The sequence below is a fragment of the Crocodylus siamensis genome, chromosome 2, assembly GCF_052110815.1.
Source record: "Crocodylus siamensis isolate JL-2025a chromosome 2, ASM5211081v1, whole genome shotgun sequence".
NCBI classification, from domain to species: domain Eukaryota; kingdom Metazoa; phylum Chordata; order Crocodylia; family Crocodylidae; genus Crocodylus; species Crocodylus siamensis.
Genome location: NC_143396.1, coordinates 281,245,467 through 281,266,931, shown reverse-complemented (window position 1 = coordinate 281,266,931; position 21,465 = coordinate 281,245,467). Strand labels below are relative to the sequence as shown.

Below are 21,465 nucleotides of genomic sequence, written 5' to 3'. Positions count from 1 at the left end.
AGAGGTTAACTCACTGGCGGCTTGCAAAGTATGAACCCCTCCCTGTCTTGCAGCAGGGTTTTGCCACAACTCTGGTAACCAGCAGAAGGCCGGTATTTCCCAGTGCCCATAAAAGTTAATGACCCATATGTTATGGAGCTACAATAGAAATTCCAGCAATGAAAGTAGCTTTCCATTATATGCTGGACTTTAGCATCCTTAAAACTAATACCTCATGCATGAGGTTTCTTATGTGTTGTCTCCTGCCTAAACGAAGTTCTTGTATTTGGGGTCACTTTATTTTGGGTCACTTTTATTTTAAATTGCCATGTCTAGGTGGTTTAAAATGTGTGTATACCCGATGATTAGGTATTATAAACAAGTTGCATTATTGCAATCATATGCTAGATCGGGGTGCTGAACCTCCAGCTCCATGTCATCCACCTGGGAGTCTCCTCCTGGGTCCAAAAATTGCTTCTCCCCTGCTGCCAAATTTCCAGACCTGTGGGGAGCCCTGCAGATTGGATAACATGGCCCTGTGCGCTATATTGCATGCACAGGGCCTGGTGGTGGCTGCGGAGGGCCCGATCCTGATGCTCTGGGCCAGGTGAAGGCAGTGTTGCCCAGTCCTGGTGTGCTAGGTTGGGTGGAGATGGTTCAGTCTGATCATGGCATGCTGGGCAGGGTGGTACTATAGTGATCAGGGTGTGCAAGGCCTGCAGAAGCAGTGCAATCCAGACGTGCGGGGATGAGTAAGGCAACATGGAGCTGGGCAGCTGCAGTGTGGGGCCTGATTTTGGCACCTGGGGCCCAATCTGACATGTGGACCAGCCCCATGGCAATTTCAATTCAGACTACAGATGTTCACATGCATGTAGGGATGGCGGTACTCTGGATTTAACATAGAAAAATGTAAGTCTATAAATGCCCAGAGAGACTTACACCCAGAGATATTGTGTTGCCCCACCAGCATTACAAAGCTGCCTAGAAAGCCATTGAAATTAGTCTTCTAGTCTGGAAGTCAGCTCTCCAGAGCTGGTTTTGTGCCTCATGAGGGTTTGCTCAGAGTGCAACAACTGCCACACTTTGAAGGATCTCTTCTAAATAGTGCACCTTTCCTAAAGGCTTTTTTTTATTTATATAATTTTAACAGGACTCTGAACTTGCTAGAAAGAAAGGACATGGAGGAGGCACTAGTTAAGCTCTCCATAGCCAAGACACAGCTTGCCAAGATATACTGCATCCTCATTCTTGGACTGGGAATGGCTGATCAGCATCACATGGCTTGCGGCAAGTAAGGAAATGCCTGGGACAGCCACAGAAACCTTTCCCCTATGGTAACCTCTGCTACTGTGAGGAGCCATTGTGCCTGGGCCCCCATATTATGACAGACAGATGACCACAATAACCCAATCCAAGTGAGCATCTGTATATAACTGTTGCAGGAGTGAAAGTACTGGACAGGGCCAAAGGAACACAAGGCAGGATTTGGAGAGTGTCTGGGGCCTGGCATCTGCCTGGTATCTTTTCACCTCTAAATGTGTGTGACTTCAGTTTCCAGTAAAGTGGTGTGGCTTCAACACACTGCAGCAGGGCTTTGGATCCCTCCCTTGGGGCTTTGTGCCTGGTTTGTAGAAGCGTCACCGGCTCGAAGAACCATAAAGTCCTGATGGAGCCCGGCACAATTGACTAGACATGATTTGCCACCTCTGCATCCTTAGGGCAGATGGTTAGGGGCAGTGGTTGCTAGAATGTGTGAAGGTCAGTACATTTTAGGAGGAGAAAGGTAAGAGACTGCATCTGTGTAACACATCAAGAAGCACACCTCCCTGGGATGGAAGTGGCAGAGCGCTGCTGCACAGCTCACCAGGACATGATGAGTTTCCCCTGGAAGCTGACAGGAGACAATTCAGCATCAAAATCCAGGGTGTGGGAACTGCCCCAGGCAAATCTGCGGCTTTCTGCAGTCATCTGCTGAGCTCCTCTGCTGACAACTCCCAGGTTCACTCTCTGACTCTCCTACCCTCTGCCTCAGAGTCACTTCCATGTACGTAGAGGGCAGGGAGGGGGTGTCCTCCTCTTGGGTGGGAAGCAGGGAAGGGGCTTTCTTGGTGATGAAGAGGAGAGGAAGGAGCCCACTGCAGGCCTCCTGGATAGGGTCAGCTCATCCTCTGGGAGCATGCCAACATTGTGTGTACTGCACTTGCGTTTCTGGACTGACTGCACTGAGTGATGTGGGGATTATTTTAAGTATCTTGCTGATTGGGCAGTGCTGCACTGGCCATTCCTCCTTCCTGTTGGAGCAGGCAGGATAGTACAGCTCCAAACGCTGTGGGTGCAAAACCTGGCCTTTGGGCCTTCCTGCCTAAGTCAGCTAGAGCTGCTTATATCGAAAAACTAATACCCCCACTGTCATCACCAGGACACCGTTTCCTTCACAACAAATCAGAGGAGCCAATTCCCTCACTTCTTTTGCCTGATAGAAGACAAGGTGCAGGGTTGTTGCTATAAAAAGAGAGGGTTATACAACAGGTAATAAGGGATCAACATGAGATATTAATATTTGCTTTAAATGGTACCCTGAGGCCCTGAAGAGAAGGGGGGGGGCACTATGAAGCTCCACAGGAGGGATGAGAAGAAATATCCATTTCCAGTATTAGTTATGAGGGAATTGTAACCATTGCTAGTGGGTGCACAGTGTAGCCAATGCTAAGTGCTTTTGAAAATAGTGCCATATCCACACCTGTCCCTCAGTGATGGGTCCCTCCATGACAGATCACACACATACATTTTGCAAATATGTGAATAGATAAATACAGTCCTTCCAAAACTGACTCGGTCTTTGAGTGTTGGCTGCATCCTCCCTGGTAACTCCCTAAGCCTCCTAGACTAAAAAGTATTCTGCAACTCTAATCAACATGCATTGGCTATTTGGGTGAGGTGGGTGGGAAATTTCAGTGAGATGCTTTTGTTGGAAAATACCAATTTCTCAAAATGGAAAATATGGGAAAAGGGTCCCTTTTGGTAAACAAATTAGTTAGAACATCTTTTAGATAAAACAGTGGAAAAATTATTGAAATGTCCCTCTTGGACACTAGAAAAAATCTGTTTTTGATTGTGAAATAACTTTGTGTTTGGAAATCCACATTAATTATAGTTAAACAATCGATAAGATCAAAATGCACGGTGAAGGTATTAAAATGAAATTATTCCTCTGCCCAGCAAAGTGTTTTCATGTTGACGGTTCAAAGTATTTTCAAGATAGATTTTGACTTTCTATCTTGATTCAGGATGGGAATTTTTTTTTTGACAATTTGAAAATTTTGCATGGTATGGGAAATTTGTATCCACCCCAGGTCTACTAATTTTCCATATGCAGGCAGCAAATAAGTGATTGGTCAGGAGTTTTCTCTAGAAATTAAGCAAGGAGCTTATTCTGGCTTTTTCTTTGCTCTCTCGACAATATTTTAATAATCCTTGTAGCAGTAGGACACTGACTACCATGGTCTTCCTGCTTTACTTGTGGCAGGTTTGGATGTTATGCCTTGTGGTTGTGAGACAACGTTGTGTAGTTTAACTAGTAAATTGGAGAAGGATTTGTATGGGATGGTTTGAGTAGGGATAACCCTCCCTTAGGCAGTGGCTTGGACTAGATGTGACCACCAGGTCCCTTCCAGCCCGACTTTTCCATGATTTTAAGAAGAGTGTGGGTTTCAAATGGGATCCGTATGTGACTTAACAATTGAGGTGTTTGTAGAGTGCAGCTTAAAAATCCCAGTTTGATGTTATCTCAGGCTGGAGTTTGAAGGAGCCCCAGCAGACCTATTATTTACTTGCATCAGCATTAGTCCTTTTATGCCTCTGCTGCTGAGGAAGGAATAGGTGTGGCTGCCGTTCTCGTCTCAAACGGGTGGAACGGATTGTGCAACATTTTTAATGATGCCAGTTTCCTTCAGGGGCTTTGTCATAATGGGAAAAATGCCTTGTATTCTCAAAGGCACATGCATTATTTGCATGTACATGGGCAAAGCTCATTGAGGACTCTTATGGTCCTGGGTTGGCCCCCAGTCAATAAAATGCTTGTCAGGGCAGGAGAGAGTTGGTAAAATGGTACAGGAAACGCTTCCCTTTAGTGGGGCCTGTGTGCAGGATGCTGGGTTTCATTGAAGTTTGCAGATGCTGTGCCTGTGTTTTAATGCAGTACCTGGGCTTTGTTAGTTGAAGCATTAGTTCTTAGACACACTGACAGGTCTAGAGACTCCATCATAGTAGTGCCTGGTTTGCTCCCCACTCACTCATTGCAGGCTACCTGGAGAGAAGTTGTGGCATCTCCATCCCTGGACATTTTCAAGAGCAGGTGACAGAGACACTTGGCTGGGATGGGTTAGTCGGGGATAAGCTGAGCAGGGAGCTGGACAAGATGACTTCATGAGGTCCCTTCCAGCCCCACTTTTCTACAATCCCTTCATGCGTCTCTTACGAGCTTTGTCCCAAACTCTTTGAAGACGGACTGTTTTCCTAACCCTACCTACATTTTTTAGCTAAGCTGCAAGAGTGCCTTAGACACAGGAGCTTCCTGCATCAAGGAAGTGCTGTCAGGCTCATCCTAATCATAAACCTTGAGCACTTAACCTCCTCTTCTCTCCTTTTCCCGGGAAGGTTAGTGGTGGAGGGGAGAGAGATGGAGGCACATGGCCCTGCTTGGCTGTAACTGAAGGGCCTTTTTCACTGACTTGTCTTCAGTTTCCATTGCACAGCTCTCCCAGAATGCAGGGAACCTTGAGGTCACTGCACAAGCTATGTCAAGGCTAAAAGATCAAGTCAGCCCTTAAGAGGTCATTTAGCTTAATACTGTAGGAAATGTCAAAGGCAAACTGTTTGTGCCTTACTCTGCCTTGCAGGTATGGACAAGTAAGAAAGGGCGCTAAACTATGGATCTCTGCAGTTACGATTGGCTATGGTGCTCAACCAGTATTCCTTAAACTGTTCCCCTGCAAGAGGAAGTCAGCTGCCTTTGGTGCCACCTCGCCTGCCTTGCCTAACTCAGGGAGTTTGGGATCTGCAGCTGGGGAGATGGCAGGGTCAGATAAGGAGATGAAGGGTTGGGTCACATGGGGAGAGTTGGACAACGTCTGCCTGGGCTTGTGAAAGAGTCAGCAGATAATTAAGATAGCAGACAGCATATTATGTGTGTGGGCTGCTCTGAGCTGAAATGTCCATGTGCTGGCACTTGGAAAGTCCTCACAATATGGAGCAGCTGATGTAGTGTTGTCAGGCAGCCAGAGAAAATCACAGTAGGTTTGATTGCTGGCACAGAGACATGGAGCTTCCTGTGTAGCCTGTAGGATCTACCAAATCTTGCAGGAGCCTGTAAGGAGTGTGTATGTGAGGGGAATTACTTTGCCTTTCATGAGGGGAAGCTCTTCTCCCTTGCAGAAGGACTGAGTAGCTTTTTTGAGGTTCAGCTTCCCTCCTGCAGGGCTTTGGCACAGGACTTTGGCTCAGCATGACAAAGATTTGACTTGGGTGTATATCAGAGTCACCGTACTTCCAAAGCCACTCTTCCCTTGGGCAAGTCACTCTGCTCTGACAAAGGTCTTTCTCCCTAAAGCTTTTTTAGTCTTTGAACCCCACCTACCAATCTGCTCCATTCAGTACAGTCTCTCATCTTTGGCCTACCTGTGCTCCCTTGCTAAATATTCCCCACAAGATGTCCTGGAGAGATTTGCTTTCAGTAGGAGCAGAGTTAGACCCAGGCTGAGCGCAATAGAAAAGTAAATGGGGGTGGAGCACCTCTGGCCATTAGGCCCTGGTGTCAGGCTCTGGCAGGTTTAATTAGCTGAGCTGAATCGTTTGCATCTTCTCATTTTGCATATTCTCATTTTGTATTAGTGCTGAAAAGGCTGCCTTTCTCTTGGGCAAGTGAGTGTGTGCATACTAATGAAGAAGATTACTAGAAACTGGGCTTGCTGTGTTGATGAAATGCTAGCTTGATCTGTTACTCTGTGTTCCGCCCGACACGCTGTTCGTAAGACTGCAAATGCCACTCTCACTATTAAAGTTGTGCTTTTGTTCATTGCCTTAGGAGAAAAACATCATCGTCACAGAAAGACCGGGAGTTCTTTGAGGTAGGAAAGGCCTATTACGAACTGGTGGTGTGACCGACTGATATCCTGGAGCACAGTCGTTGTGACACAAGGGGGATGTCCATTTTCAGCTCCTTCCTGGTTATCCCAACTATGTATTCCCAGGCCAAAGAAATGGAAATAGGATTCCTTTTCTTCTGAACTACTCCAGTTTTTTTAGGTCTTTACAAAATATAGGCTCTCGTGGCCCTTCTGGCCTAAGCCTTTCCCTCATGAAGTCTCCAAGATTACCTTTGTTCCAGTTTCCTCCTCAACCAGGCCACCTCTGAGCCAGAAAGCTTGCTGGGGCCCTCCACAGCCCCTAGAGAGTCAGCTCTGTAGGTTTGCTCCGAGTTTGGTATCTGGACTCACAACTCTCTCCACTGTTAAGGGCTTTGTCAGTCCCTTTGTATTCCCTGTGGTATGTTGTAATGTTTCCAGATGCCAAGAATCTCTTTCCATCCCTATATATGCCAGGGTGCCAATTTTGACAGCTAATTTCCATATGCCAGACTAATAGACACCCCATTTGAAACCAATACAGTATTTGGTACTTCAGTATGTGATTGTGATTTGCTTCCTGGGGCAAGTTGTCTTATCTCCATAGCTCCAAGGACACAGACTTATCCTAATGGCACTGAGTGGCAGATGCTGTGTTCTAATAAAGACAGGCTGAACAGCGATTCTTTTTTATGGGGCCATGTTCAGTGTGGGCTGAGGTCCCTGCTATTTGACTGCTGGCTAAATAGGCATGAAAATTAAAGTTTTGCTCCTGTAATTGCCAAGGAACAATGAATGATCTCAGATTTGACAGTGATGTTTTTTGGGACCGTTGTTTCATAGGTGGTAGGGTCGAAAGGGACCTGAGCAGATCAAGTCCAACACCCTGCCATGGGCAGGAACGAATGCTGGGGTCATGTTTGCATTCAATATGAAACTGCACTTCCAGTCATCTCTGTATTTTTAAAAAATCAATGTCCTCTTTTCCCCTCGATCCTAATGGCAGTGCAGTGAATCGGTGTGAGGTGACACTAGTCTTATATTCTGAAACACAGACGTACAAAGACAGACCATCATGCATGGCTGTGCAACAAACAGTGGGCTCAGCACCTTCCTATTGCAATTATGCCCAGGGTGGGGCTAGTCATTCACTGACTTCACTGAAGAGAGCAGCACAGATGTAGGACGCAAGACATTTGGCTCTAAAAGCTTACGACATAGGCACGCTGATTGACTGTTACAAGGTACAGAGGGGCAGGGTGAGTTGATTGTGTGTCTTTGCCCCAAAACAATGTTACAAAAGAATCTGCTATAACACTGGATCAAATTCTGCACTCACAGACCTCTGCTCTCGTCAGTGAAGTCAGTGAGCGATTAGCCCCACCCTGGGCATAATTGCAATAGGAGGGTGCTGAGCCCACTGTTTGTTGCACAGCCGTGCATGATGGTCTGTCTTTCCCATTCAGTGCTTCTACAACTTCTGCACATATGTAGCTTGGGTGGCATTCAGACGGAAACACTTCCAGGAGATTCAGGAGGAAATCGGCAGGCTGCTTCGCTCTGATGTATTCAATCCTGCACTGAAGGAGAAGAGGTACCCTGGAGTGCAGTGGTCAACAGAGGCCTCTGCTGATCAGAGGAAAGTGCTCTTTTCATATGACAGGTACAGCATGTGGCTTGCTACTGGGCACATGAAGGGGCCTGCACCATGGGCCAGCAAGCAAGTGCCCTTTGCATTGGCTTTCTCTGCAGGAGCGTGTATGCCAGGCGTCCGGCCATAATGAGTGTGGTGGGTCAGCGCTCGCCAGTGCTCAGCACACTGTTGCCCTTGCCCAAGGACAGTGCCCAGTATCTCTTCCAGAACCATTACCTCCACCGGGGAAGGACCGCTCCCACCAACAAGAGCAAGGACCACCTGGACTTCACAGCAGTTGTGTTTACACCCAAGTAAGGAGCTGTTTCCATGGGGGCTGGTGGTGGGTGTGCAAAGAAGGTCTAGAAGTTGTTGAGTTTTCCTCACTGGGGGTTGTCAGAATAAGGGTGCATCTCTACAGCTATCAGTGTTGCACACAGGACCAGATTAGTGTCAGAGCAGGTAGCTCAGGTGTACTGGTGGCAGCCCACAGCTCCACGTGAACCAGTTTACCCTGCTGCTTGGCTTCGCTCCCTCCCCATGCTGAGCTGTGTAGCTGCTACAGTTATGTGGCTTCTAGTATCCAAACTTACCTAGTTTAAAGATAGCTTGGATCTGACTGCACTTCGTTGCAGTTATAGTTAGGGGTCTACTCAAATTGTGATTTCACAGAAACTGCAAAATCCAGGATTGTCCATGAAAGCAACTTAAAAAAAAACTTAATAAAAATAAAATTCTGGCTTCCCCGGTGGGAGCTAGCAGCCCTTGCTGCTGTGGCCTGGCTTTGCAGCCCGCCTGGCAGGGGGAAAGCACTGGCTGGCAGGGCAGCAGCAAGAGCAGCAGATGAGATGGCGGCTGCCCGCTCGTCCCTCTATCCCCATTGGGGCCTCTCCACCAATCAGCACCAAGGGGCGGGGCCGACGGAGCACATCCGGGGAATAGCTGCAGAATTTCTGCTGTGATCAAATCATGAAAATTTTTTAGTTTCACTGCGATTTAAGTAGGTCCCTAGTTATAGTAGCGATTGCACTGTAGACATTGCTTAAGTAATGGATGGCAAGACGGTAGAGGGGATCCAGTGGCCTGATTCTGCGGCCTCCAAAATCCCTCTCTCCTATCCTGTAACCCCGCCTTCTGGGGAAGCCATATTGCTTCCAGCAGGACCAAGGCAGCTCCCCTGCATGCTGGAACAAGTGCTGGGGAGCCTGCACTCCCTGCCTGCTGTGGAGCCCAGCTCTTTGGGGCTTATCCTCAAGCTAGAGTTCGGGGGTTGGAGAGAAGGGGCTGGGAGCAACACAAACAGAGCCGCTGAGTCCCCTCCCCTCTAGAGCTTCCTCATTGCTTGAGACCATTTAGTGAAAGGCCAGACGTGAAAATGGTCACTCTAAAAGGTGCCCTGATATTGGATTGCCCTGGGCTCCCTGCACTCCCATTCACTGGGACGTACATAAGGAAGTAGTGTGTGTAGCCTCCAAAAACCTGCAGTAACATACGTGCAACAACTAAGGCAACTTCAATGGCATAGTCTTCCTCAGACCTCCTCTCGCACTGTCAATACCTTCCTCTTGCCTCTAGAAAGGTGCCAACATTGTTTCATAGGGTCTAATTTATCCTTCTGAACACCTGTGGCTTGTTCCATGCTCCCGTGCTTTCTCTTTCCATTTTCTGCCTGGCATGTTATCTGGAGCTCAAGGGTCCGGAGAACTACTGTGCTCCTTCCCCTCACCATTTGATGGGCAGTTATGAAGATGCTGAAACGCATGCTCTGTCACTGGTCTGGGGGAGGAGGTATTGTAGACGCGGAGTGAATATCTCTGCAGTTCTGCTCTTCCAGCCAGGCGATGCAACATAAAAGGAGGCCGGAAGAAGAGTTTGCGAGAAACATTTTGATGAGACGGTTTTCTGGTGGAAAGCAATGTTTCATTCAAAGTGCAATGTTCTGTGGGAAAGTGAAGTGGCATTTGATGAAATTTTTAATGGAAATGTTTTGAAAGAACTCAAAATTGAACTTGGTATTTCATTTCACCTTGATCATTTTGATTGGTGCCAATTTGCTGATTTTGCCTTGATTTTTATATTGTATATAATACTCATTTTAATATTATACTTATATATTACATTTAACATTACACCAGAATGTTTCAGTGAGGTTATTTTAAAATTTCCAGTTAATTTTTTTCATAAATCTCTGTTCTATGAAAAAAATTGAAATGTTGCAATTTCCCACGGGATAGTAATTCCACTTTCCAACCAGTGCAAAGCAGTGGGGACAAGGAACCTGAATTGTTTCAAGATGTAAGTTTACGGGATGATAACTTCATAGGACAGAGGTGTTTCTGGAGCAATAATTAGCACATAAAATGTGTCAGTTCATCATTTTGACTCGTGATAGGGTTGAGAGAAAACTCAGTCTCTGTGGGAGGTATCTGATAACTCCATGCTTTAGCATGCTTGTTGTCTGTAGACCCAAAAAGATTTTTTTCCCCCTCATAATTGCTGTTTGGCTTACAGTTTTTGCTCTTTTATTGCTTTCCTTTACAGCTAGAATTAGGGGCTTGATTTGGATGCCCCAGTGCTGCTGGGTCTTAGAAATCTCTCAGGGGCCTGGCTGGAGGGTCTTGCTCAAACAGGCAAGGGTCGCATTTGGAGTCAGGAAGGAATTTCCTCCCCAGATCAGTTTGGCAAGGAACACTGGGGTTTTTTGCTTTCCACTACAGTGTAGGTTGGGGTCCTCTTTCAGTGGTCACTGGAGCCTATTTTAACCTAAGACATGTCCTGCTACTGGCAATGCCCTTGCCTGGTGGTGCATTGTAGAGTTTGTATTGATAGGGTGCTTTGTGGCTGTGGTGCGTGAGTGATGCCTGAGTGTAATTTTTTTCTGGACCTTTTTGGGCAATTGTTGCCTTTGAGCATGGTCCTTCTCTAGGTAACAACATTACTGTGATACTCTGGTTGATTTATATGATGTGCTAGTTTTTTGTGGGGGTGGGGAGTTTCCCTTGGGTGGTGTTTTACCTGCCATCCAACCAAAAGAGTTTCTTTTCAGTTTTGCCACATCAAATTGAAATCCGCCCCCCCAGCACATTGGCCTTTGCCTTGTGGCTTCAATTATAATAATGGCACGTTTTGAAACAGGGTGGGCATCATTGGAGCCCTACGCAGCAAGTTCAATCATCATACACTCATGCCTATTGGGGGGATGGAGGAGGAAGAGGAGGACGAGGAAGAGGAAAGGTCAAAGCAGAGCAGCTCCTCCGTCTACTCGTACAACCTGATGTCATCGTCCCACAGAGGCGTCCTCAGTGGATGCAGTCGTCAGAGCATCGTAGTCTCGAGAACCACTACGGAGGGGGACTATTCTGAGAATGGCTAACGTTCCTAGCATTGGGGTTAGTTTTACTGTGTGTAAAGGTGTTAAGTAAATAACTGTGAAGTTTCATTTTTAAAAGCAGGTATCATTTCTTATCAGCAGCACAGCTTAGTGCATGGAGTTAGGATGCAGGACCCTTAGGTTTATTCCTGGCTCTGCTAGGTGGACACGGGTAAGTCACCTCGCCTCTTGTGTCTTAGTTTGTCCATCTGTGCAATGAGGAAAGTGATATTGAAATGCTGACATCTACAGATCAGAAGAATTTAAGACTCATGTGGAAAAGTTCTGAGAAGACTCGGCTGGTTAGGGCTGAAATGGTTTTACAAGATGTTCTCCTGATCTTGTCAATATATCGCTTTTACTCCTTTTTGATTGCACTGTGTTTTGCATGTGCTACCAATGCAGATTAATTCATGGTACATTTTACACAGGAATAGCAGAGAAGTACACCAATGTTTCAAGACGTATGCTGAGATTTTCTGTTGTTGCTAACTGGTATCACTTTATGGAAGTTTAAAGAGCTCTCTGCTTATTTACATTGCATGAGGATTTGCTTTGCAGGTTTTAATTCTGGAAGTTTGGTATATACATAAATCCCAAGTTTATATTGGTGGGGAAAGTGCATCCAAACATAGGTTTAAATGTGCATTTGGGTTATCAACAGGTAGAAATAAAAGCAGATGCCTCATAAAAAAAATAGGAGAGTTCACTTACACATCTGTCAGGTTTCATTAGTTTTCATAAGCAGAAAACTTAGGGTGAAATCGTGGCCTCATAGAAGTGAATTGTATCAATGACTTTGAGATCAGGATTTCATTTCTTGCCTCTAGCAATGCAGGAAATCTCAGGGAAAACATTTTCATAAAAATGGAGAAGGGGAATTTAACATTGTGTTTAGAGCTGGTTGGGAATTTTCGAAAAAAGAGTGTCTTTGCTCCACTTGTTGTTAGCCATGTTGGTCTGAAGACTGGCCGAAGATAGGGCAGGGTGGCACCTTAGAGACTAACCGGTTCTGAGAGGCATGAGTTTCTGTAGGCAACAACCTACTTCTTCTTATCCTAGCATTGGAAGAAGTAGGTTGTTGCCCAAGATAGCTCATACCTTTCTGAACTACTTAGTCCCTGAGGTGCCACCCTGCCCTGCCTTCTGCTGGGCCAAAACACGAAAGAATTCAATCGGGGTTAGGGCACATCGCTGTAAATATGGGACACTGACTGTTGCATCTTTCCTTTCAATCACACATACGGCAAGTCAGACGAGTGACCTGGCCCCTGGACTGTTGACTAATTTGCAGGAGCCTCTTGTAGTTTCTCCAACTGGAGCTTTTCTGTCATGTATAAGTAATGAGAAGTGCTTGTTAAATTAAATTAATTGTCTATTCTCTCTCTCTCTCCCTTTCTCTAGCTTTTCATACCAAAAATTGTTGAAAGGCCCTAGGGTTCAGCTGGGTAAGAAATGAGAAAATGTATATGATCTTGAAAAATGTCACTGCTTGGGAGGCTTGTGTCCTTCCCAGCAGTAATCGGAGTGCGTTATTTACACTGCTATCTGTGGGAGAGCGAGATCCGTCCATGCTAAGTTCAACGTGCTTTGTCCAAAACAAACACTTCTAGATTAGGCATTTCTGTATTTGTGTAGGCAGGGCAACTCAATGAAAAAAAATACAGAAGAAACAGATTTGAGCTTAAGGATATGCCCTTGCCTTCATATTTCCTCAAACACCCAGCCTGGCTGACTATTGTTGGGTATATTTAACTTGTTTTCGTAACAGTCAGATTTTGCAGAGGTTTGTCAAAATAAGCAATACAGTAATCCTTTGTAGGACAGTAATATTGCCTTCATGTTGTCCTGTCTGGTCTGAGGAGTAGTTCTGAGGAGCAGTTCATGCCAATGACCAAAATCTCATTAGGGGACTTCAAGATTTTAAATTTGCTGAGAACTTGATAGGGCAAATGCACGCACAGCTGCATAGTAAAGCTGCTTGAGCATTTACTGTGATTACAGGTGCAAGTGGCCAGTCAAGCAAGGGATGATGGTTGTGGTGGTCCTAGAAGTCCCTTGCACTGTGTTTTCCCTAGTGAGTGCTGCTGCAGTAACTTGGCTTACTAGTAAAAGCTGAGTGATCGATCTGGTGCAGACTTGCTCCTGATCACAGTGGCAGCTTTGCATGGGTTGAGAAGTCTTTTGTTGAACTGAGGGTGCGATTTGTTCCTCTGTACAGAACAAACCTGGCATGCCTGTACTTTTCCACATTGGCCTTACAAAAGCTGCTCATCCCTGGAAAGCCCAAGGGAACACTGAGGCCAGTCCAGTGGATTGAGGGGGGCCTCTACCATGCAGTCATACCTGGGGTTCCTGCACATGTCCCTTGAAGTGGTCTGGGTATCAGTTTAATTGAGGGCTGAATTGGCCCTGCAGTTGGACTGGGCCTGCCTCCCCCTGGCAAGAGCGAGAGCGGGAGCAAAGCCAGGCCGCCAGGTGCTGACCGGAAACACAGCTGTTGGGTACAAGGGGGCCACTGCACCTCCCAGAGCTGCTGAGAAAGGAGCTGAGCAAGTGGCAGGAGCCTTCACAGGAACAGCTGTTAGTGGATCTTGAAATCTCCGTGCGACATAGCTGGGTGTCTCAGAATGAGAGAGCTTGTCTGTGCTCTGTGCTCGCCTCTGCTCACGCACGGAGAAGGGGCCAGGCAATCCCTATGACCTACAGGGGCAGGCCAGCCCCATCAGTCCACTGGGGAGCCACCTCTGGCCATGGGCAACTGAGGAATACGTTCTGAGCACAGGCGGAGGGAGGATCTGGGACCAGGCTTGTGCACAGTTAATTCTGTCTGCCCAGCCTTTTCCCCACTCAGCTCATTGCCTGAAATCTACTGGGTGCATTAACTGTGGTCTGGGCCTTAAAACCCAGAGCGCCTAGAGACAGTTTGGGGCCTAGTCTTTAATGATACACTAAAAAATAACTTTGAGCTGTTGGAATTGGATTGATAAATCTCTTGGGACTCAGGTCCTTCTGGCAGCAGCCTCTCCCAGGGCCCCCTGCACAGGTCTAAGCCTGCTTGACAGAAGAGACTCCTTCATGTTATTGTAGCAGAAGCAAGATTTTGTGTTCCTAGCACAGGCAGCCCAGGCTTGCCTAAGCCTGTAAGCAAGACCCTGCAGCCTTCCACACATGACACTGAATCATCCTGCCAGCTGGAGAAAGTGAGTCAGAAAGGGCATTTGAGAAGCTTAATTTATCACCCCCTTGTTATCCGTCCCAGGAGGATTTTGCTCTGAAATATGCACCCTCACTAATGACACTGTAGCATGCAACACGGCTCCTGGCTTCTTGGCAAGACTTTGTGGGTAGTTTTGCATGCAGAAATCAAAGCCAGTTGGCTATTTCTGCGAAAGGACTCTCAAATTTGTGAAGAGTCTTGGAATGAAACCCTGCGAGCCCAAGGAAGGCTAACCAAATGCCCGTCAATGAGAAAAGCAAACAGGAGATTCTCTGCCCTAGCTCCTGTTGTACCTCCGGTTTCTTTACCCCCTTGGGCCAATTTGTACGTGGCTTGTATTAAGCACTCCCAGCTGCATGGCCCAGTTTCTTGATTGGCTTTTTGTTACAGCTCTGCCATTCATCTGCACCATATAGGGTGTGTCAGCCTTTCCACTGCAAGCGTCTATTTTCAGACGTTTATAACTCTGTTGTAAAAATTCACGCCAGGCAGAAACTTGGCAGAAATAGCCTCAGCTGAGAAGCCGGTTTGAAAAAGAGAGGGCGAGCAAGTGAGCAAGCACATGATAGTAATCCGGTCATTTGTGAGTTATGAGAACTCCAGCTCTCAGGAATTAGTGGGAGGTAGGGAAGAGGGCTGGTGCAGGGGCAATCGTTGTGTCCTGCTGCAGGACCTGAGGCAGGTGGAGGACTGTCTTGCTCTGTTCAGCCATGCTACTTTGTTATCCATTTGTGTGATAACCATATACCCCTGCTTCCTCTTTCCACAGTTGAGGTTCCAGGTGGATTTGGGGAGCCCACAGAGAAGCCAGCAGCCACTGTATGCAGTAGATAGCTCAGGAGAGGCTCTTGGTGGGCCATCATTGAGGGGCACTGCCATCTGGGATCTTGCACTGTAGATCAGGCCCCCAGTTAAAAGATCTATATCATTCACTGAACTGAGGGATTCAGTGAAAGGACCTGTAGACCCTGCAACTAAGAAGAGAGGGACTGAGGTCCTGGGACCAAGCTGTGGTCCATCTAGTATCTTCTCTATGACACTGGGCATCACTAGATCATCAGAGGAAGATGGAGAAACACTGCTGTGTGAATCCACAGGCCATTTCCTAGGAAAGAGGCAGCACAGCAGCTGTGACTGCTGCTCACAAGTCAGAGGCTGTAGGAGCAGCTGTAGGATGGCAGGTTCACCACTGCCTAAACACCTTCAGGAATTCCCCACTGTTTCTCTATTGCTGAAACCTCATGATCTTAAAAGAGCATTTGCCTGCCAAGGGACACAAACATCCCTCCTGCTTCTTTCTTGTGGTAAGAGGAACCCAGCCAGACATGATGCTGGCCACATCACTCTCGTGTGTTTGCCGCGGAGGAGACTGGTGTGCTCAACCCTGCTAGTCCAATGGGATACTGGCTTGGGCAGATCTTGGATTTTTTTTTGACTATTCATTTGACTTTTGTGCAATGAATGGCATCCAGTCCCTTTCTTTCCCCACACAATAGCTACAGCACAGGTAGCAGCAGCTGCCCGCCCTCCCCCCACTGTCCTGCCCCAGGGCCTCAATCCTAACTCAGTGGGGCAGTCCCACAATAACAGCCCTTGCCCTTCCCCCTGAGAGTGCCAACAAGGGGTGGCTGGCTGCCAGCTAGACTCAGTAGGGAATTGGTAGTTGTGGAGAATAGCCCTTGGCCCCTGGACTAAGACCACCAAATTGATTTCACATATGCCAGCAGGGAACAACTCAGTAAGGAATTGAATGGGTGCACTAGAAGGTGAAAGGGCTTGTGTGGCATCACTTATCCCTGGACCATTTTTACCATCCTTGCTTGGAGACTGATTACATTGTGCTACATTTTTTGTTCCGCTCTCCTTTTTCTCTGCCCACAACAGGATGCAACTTCCGCCTTCCTGATGGACTTCCGGAGATGTCTTTTATTGCTCCCTGTTTTCCTCCATGCCATCATTTTGTTCTTTCCTCAAGGCCACCACAGCATCGGCCTACCTCTGCCAGCCAGAATCACTTGGAGCAGGCTTTGTTGCAGGCAGGAGCCAGTTCTTTCTCTCCAGAAGGAGGTGTTACGGGCTCAGGAAGATGTGAGAGAGCAGGACTGGAAAGCAAACCCAGAAAAATCAGGACAGGAGACACCACTGGCCTCTTGCACGTAACCTGGAACGCTCCCAGGGGTGTTGCTGCCTTTGCTAAGCAAGGCCTGGGGGTTCTCCATGGTCAGGACATTGGTACCGGGGAGAACAACTGTGGTTCTGGCCTCACACTAAGTGTTTGTGGTGAGGGTTTTACAGTTTACTGCAAAGTTCCCGACTCACAATTATCGAGTCTCCTGCTGTGAGGAGAGTAGTAAAGGAAGATCCGGGATGTGTTGTATCTTAGGCCCCAGTTGTGATCAGTTGTGAGCCAGCATTTGGTGCCTTGCTGTGTGATCTCTGTTAGAAGAAGAGTTGATATGAGGTTGCTGTGTTCCTTGATATAAAACCTTGTTTATTGAGAGAAACCTGCACAGAGCCCTCTTTCCCTCATGGCAATAGCAACACACAACAACTGACGGTTTCTTTGCCTGGAAGTCCCAAGTGTGCCTTTCTGTTGAGCTGTACGGCCAAGAAAGTCTGTCCGATCCCTCCCGGGTAACTCACCGACCACTGCTTCTCCCCTCAGAGCCTGCAAAACCAGTAGCTATCCCCTATGTTTGCAAACAGAGAAGCTTGTCAGTCCACGTGGCTTAGATCTGACCTGCCATCTACCCTTGATCTGAGATCCCCCGAAATTTGGACCAACAAACTAGTCAGCCCTCAGAAATTCTTGTGGACCACCACTCACACTTACCGTCAGTCTTTCACGTGAAAAAGGGAGGAGGCCAGTGAATTCTGTAGATGATTGTCAAGGCTTTATGGACCATGGCTTGAGAACCGCTGCAGGCCACACACGGTCTGAGACCAACTAGAATTTTAGTCTATTTCCCTCCACTGCTTCCACCTGCTTTTACTTACCGATTTGAGGATGATCTTTACTGTGGCTCGTTGATGGGTCTTGAGGTGACATAAGAGTCCAGCCCTTGAGCCACATATCTGCCTGCAGAAATTGCAGGTCTTTTCACAGAAAGGGCATTTGAGAAGCTTTAGGCCAAGCTTTTAGCTTTAGGAGAGTAGACTTTAGGCCAAGATTTATCTCATTTTCTTTCTCCCACTCTCTCTTCTCTTTGTTTTGACGGCAAGACGCTTTACCTTGAAGTAGACTGCCACTTGGTTGAGTTGGTTAGTAGCCAACAACTCCCAGGCTCTTGAGATGACAACATTTCACGTTCATAGAGGAGAGTGGGGTTGATGATTGTGTTGTAGACCTGGATCTTGATGTCTTTCTGGAAGACTGTAACATGCAGTTTCACTTAGGCGCTTATGCTGAGCCTAGGTACCTAACTCTCTGTAGATCACTTTTGGTAGGTACCTCAGTCATTGATTTTTTTTTTTTAGTTTCCGCATACCCTATATGTGGTATCTAAACACAGTCAAATGGAATTGCTTTCCTGGAATAAGGCACCTAAGTCTGTTAGGCCTTCCAGTGCCTAAGTGTAGGCCCATCCATGAACAGACTAGCTCTGGTCCTGGCCCTTGGGTTTGCAATGTTGAATAGAACAATACTGAAATGCCTTTAAACATCTTACAGGGGTATAGGTTGTTTAAAAATCTAGGTCTACATGACTTCCTCGAGGAAGCTAGGACAGAACAGGGAATTGAACTCACTTCTCCCAAGTTCCAGTTCAGACTCTAACCACTAGACAATTCTTCCTCCAAAAGAAAAAAAGAATACATTGTTTTCAGTTACTTTCATTTCAATTTTAGCCCCACAATTTTGCTGCAGACTTCCTGGAAATACTGACACTTAGGAAAAGGTCGGGCCTGGAAGGAGGTTTGACACTTGTAAAGACCCAGAAAGGTTCTTTAGAATGAAAAGACGTAGCCAACCTTAACCAGAGCTGCCACTGCTCATTCCCAACTGCAGTCCAGAAAAAATAGACATTAGACCCGATTCACCACCATGTTACTCCATGTCACACCAAGGTAATGTGGCTGCAAACAGTGGAGTTACCCTGGTATGAGGTTGGAGGACCAAAGTAGGTAATGAGGCCTATGAACACAGAGCTATAATGAGCATAGATGCAAATGCCAGCAACCTCTTCAGCTTCAATATTAAAAACATAGTTTCTGACATTCATTAGCATTTCCTCCTGTTGTATCCATTATAAGAGATAAGCCACAAGGTGAGTTTGCCTAATATACCTTGTCATGGTGCAGAGAATACTATTTTGCTGAAAATGGCTTATATTTGCCATCACATGAATCTGATCCATAGATTTCATAGACATTAGGGCTGGAAGGGACCCCAGAAGATCATTGAGTCCAGCCCCCCCAGAGATGATCACAGAACTTGTTGGAGCTAGTGAATGACCAACAACCTTTCTTCCACCTCTAAAGAAAGAACAGTTAAGCCCCTTTATCTGCATAGTAAAGGCAGTGGCTACTGTTGGCCACCTCTCTTGATGAGGAGATCCAGCACAGGAGCTGGTGCTCAAGCACCTCCTTTGTATAATTACTTCGGTGTGTTTTTATTGATCATGTGCTTCTGAGTTTTTAATTTCCTTTATCTGTTCTCCTATGTAAACAGGACAAAACAAAAACAAATGAGACCTCAAAGGCAGCAGGTGAATAGTAACCGAACAGGAGGAAAGAATAAAACACGCAAGCTTAGCAAGCCCTTAGAACAGGAGTGGGCAAAATGCGGTCTGTGGGCTAGATGTGGTCCGCCAGGCCATTTTATCCAGCTCGTGGGGCCCCTAAAAAAGTTAGAAAATTAATATTTATCTGCCCCTGGCTGCCTGCCATGTGGCCCTTGATGGCTTGCCAAAACTCAGTAAGCGGCCCTCCACCCAAAATAATTGCCTGCCCCTGCCTTAGAACCCCATTATTAAATCCAAAGCTGAATAGATGAATTCCTTTCTGAGCCAGATCTGGACAGGAGTCACTACTAGCTCCATTCGAGGTGAATGTTCTCTTCCCACGCTCCGATTTTGTAGCTCTCTCTTCTTTCCAGAGCGTGGCTTCCTTGTGTTAGAGGTGGCATCTGACTCCTGGAAATGGGTCCAAACCCTTCTGTGATCTATTGAAGACAATAACTTCTGTAAGTGCTTTCTGGACACTGACCAAAGTATTACGTGGCTCCAGTGCAGCTCTGCCAAACCAAACCAAACCAAACCTTTGCTTTGATCTCAGCCGGTTAATCCCACCAAGCCTGTGCTGTCTGAATCTGCTACCTCTTCCCACCATGAGCCCTCGTGCTTGCTCACACAAATGCTGGCGATGCAAGAGGTGCAGCATGTTCAGGCAAGGGAGGCATGTAAATCAGAGCCTTTTGGTTGCTCTCCTCATTCTGAGTATGTTTTAGCTCATTTGCTTCTGGAGTAAAGATCCCATTGATGTACACAGGGATTTGGACTCTGGCTCAGCTATAGGATGGCAGCACATCCAGTGTCCATTCAAAAGAGGGCCTTGGAGTCAGCAGTGGCTGGAGAGGTCCTGTGGCTCCAAGGGTGGGAGGGAGGTGAAGATGTCTGCTGGCATTTTGCCTGTGTCCTAGGCAGAGCTTAGATGTCCTGCAAGCTTTGGCAGCTGGACCTACTTATCTTACCTATGTGTGTGAAGCCCATCTCCCTGAGGGAACACGGGAAACTATAGGGAGGATCCACATGGCATTTCCAGTGCCCTTTGTGTTTTTTTCCCATTGAGAGGAAGATTGGGGCTGTTAAGAGTTGGTGTAACCTACAGCAGGGGAAGCCATTTGCAGTCCTACAAATCCAGGACTTATACTGCATAGTCTTGTCTTATCTATTAACAAGCTATTCAAGCTTCTGCTAATATAGACCATTCTTGCAACGGCCATAAGCTGGGTGGCACACCAATGCAGTCTTATTCAGGGCCGCGTGGGAACCGTAACAGCATGAGGAGCCGAACTTGGCCCCCTTCCCCACTTCACCAGAGCTGGTTACAGAATTGTGAGCTTGCTCTGCACCAGGACAGGACGGCAGAGCGGAGGGAGAGGGAACAGCACAAACAGGGTGAGCAGTGAAGACTGCGTGGATGGTTTTGTCACGACAATGAGGAACGTTTGACAAAGAATGCCAGGGATTTACAGATCGCTCAGTGAGCCAGGGCTGCATCCTGCTTGCAAAGTTAGACTAATGAGCACTCTGGTTCTCAATTTCCTGCCAAGAGCAGGGGCACGCCAATGAATTATGGCACATCCATGGGAGCGGCCAGTTTACCACGGTCTTCAGGAAGTGCCCCAGTGCCTGCTCTTATCCCTGAGTAAAGAGAAGCTGAATGCTGACAGTTTATGCCACAGGGAAACACAGCTAAACAACCACGGTTTAGCTTTCACTTACCATGGTCTAAGACCGAGTACACAAACTTTTCTGGCCAAACCTCAGCAAGCCTCATTCATTCTTCAGTGCAGGAATCTGATGCAATGAGAGACAAGTGACGATTGGCCCACTGTTTTATCCTATTCAATAAATAGATGGTGTGGTACGGCGGGGGGGAGAGCAACCTGTGGTGTGGATGCCACAAGTGGCATGGGCAACTTCTGACATGTAATAGATCAGGGAAGAGGGACAGTTAAAGCAGCAAACAGGGCAGGGAGCAGAAAGCAGAGCAGGAGATCAGGCAAGGAATACGGAGTAGTGAGCAGAAAGTAGAGTGGTGGGTCAGGCAGAGGAAGAGGATCAGAGTGGCACTTGGGGGGGGTGCAGGACCACTTCGTGGCACATCTGCTAAAAAAGTGGGCCCCCGCTGGTATAAGGCAGATCAAATATCCCCCAATATTAAAAACATAGGCCAAAAAGCCATTGTCCTGCAGCTGACCTCGGAGAAGACGATCATAATTTCTCAGGCTTGCTCTTCTAATGTTGTTTAAAGCACCATTTATTAATATTATGTAATCATCAAAGCAGACATATGCTCTAAAGCTGCATACCCTGTTTTTGTGTGCCCCTTCAGAGGGCTGCGTGCCCCCTGGCACATTCCCTGGCACTGCTAAGAGCTATGCTTCAGCCTTTTTGGGGATTAGGCATATAGTTCC

At 47.0% G+C, this 21,465-nt stretch overlaps 1 protein-coding gene across 3 annotated transcripts in view; it reads left to right on the top strand.

Moving 5' to 3' along the window:
- Positions 1–11,474, top strand: part of PPP1R36 (protein phosphatase 1 regulatory subunit 36) — a 33,071-nt gene extending 21,597 nt beyond the window's left edge. For all 3 annotated transcript variants that reach the window (XM_090034202.1, XM_090034200.1, XM_090034203.1), the window contains 5 exons: positions 1,133–1,273; positions 6,065–6,107; positions 7,571–7,767; positions 7,857–8,051; positions 10,873–11,474. In XM_090034202.1, the coding sequence (XP_089890328.1) occupies positions 1,133–1,273; positions 6,065–6,107; positions 7,571–7,767; positions 7,857–8,051; positions 10,873–11,110 (814 nt within the window). In that variant the 3' untranslated portion in view covers positions 11,111–11,474. The remainder of the gene's footprint in view (positions 1–1,132; positions 1,274–6,064; positions 6,108–7,570; positions 7,768–7,856; positions 8,052–10,872) is intronic.
- Positions 11,475–21,465: the final 9,991 nt, after the last annotated feature.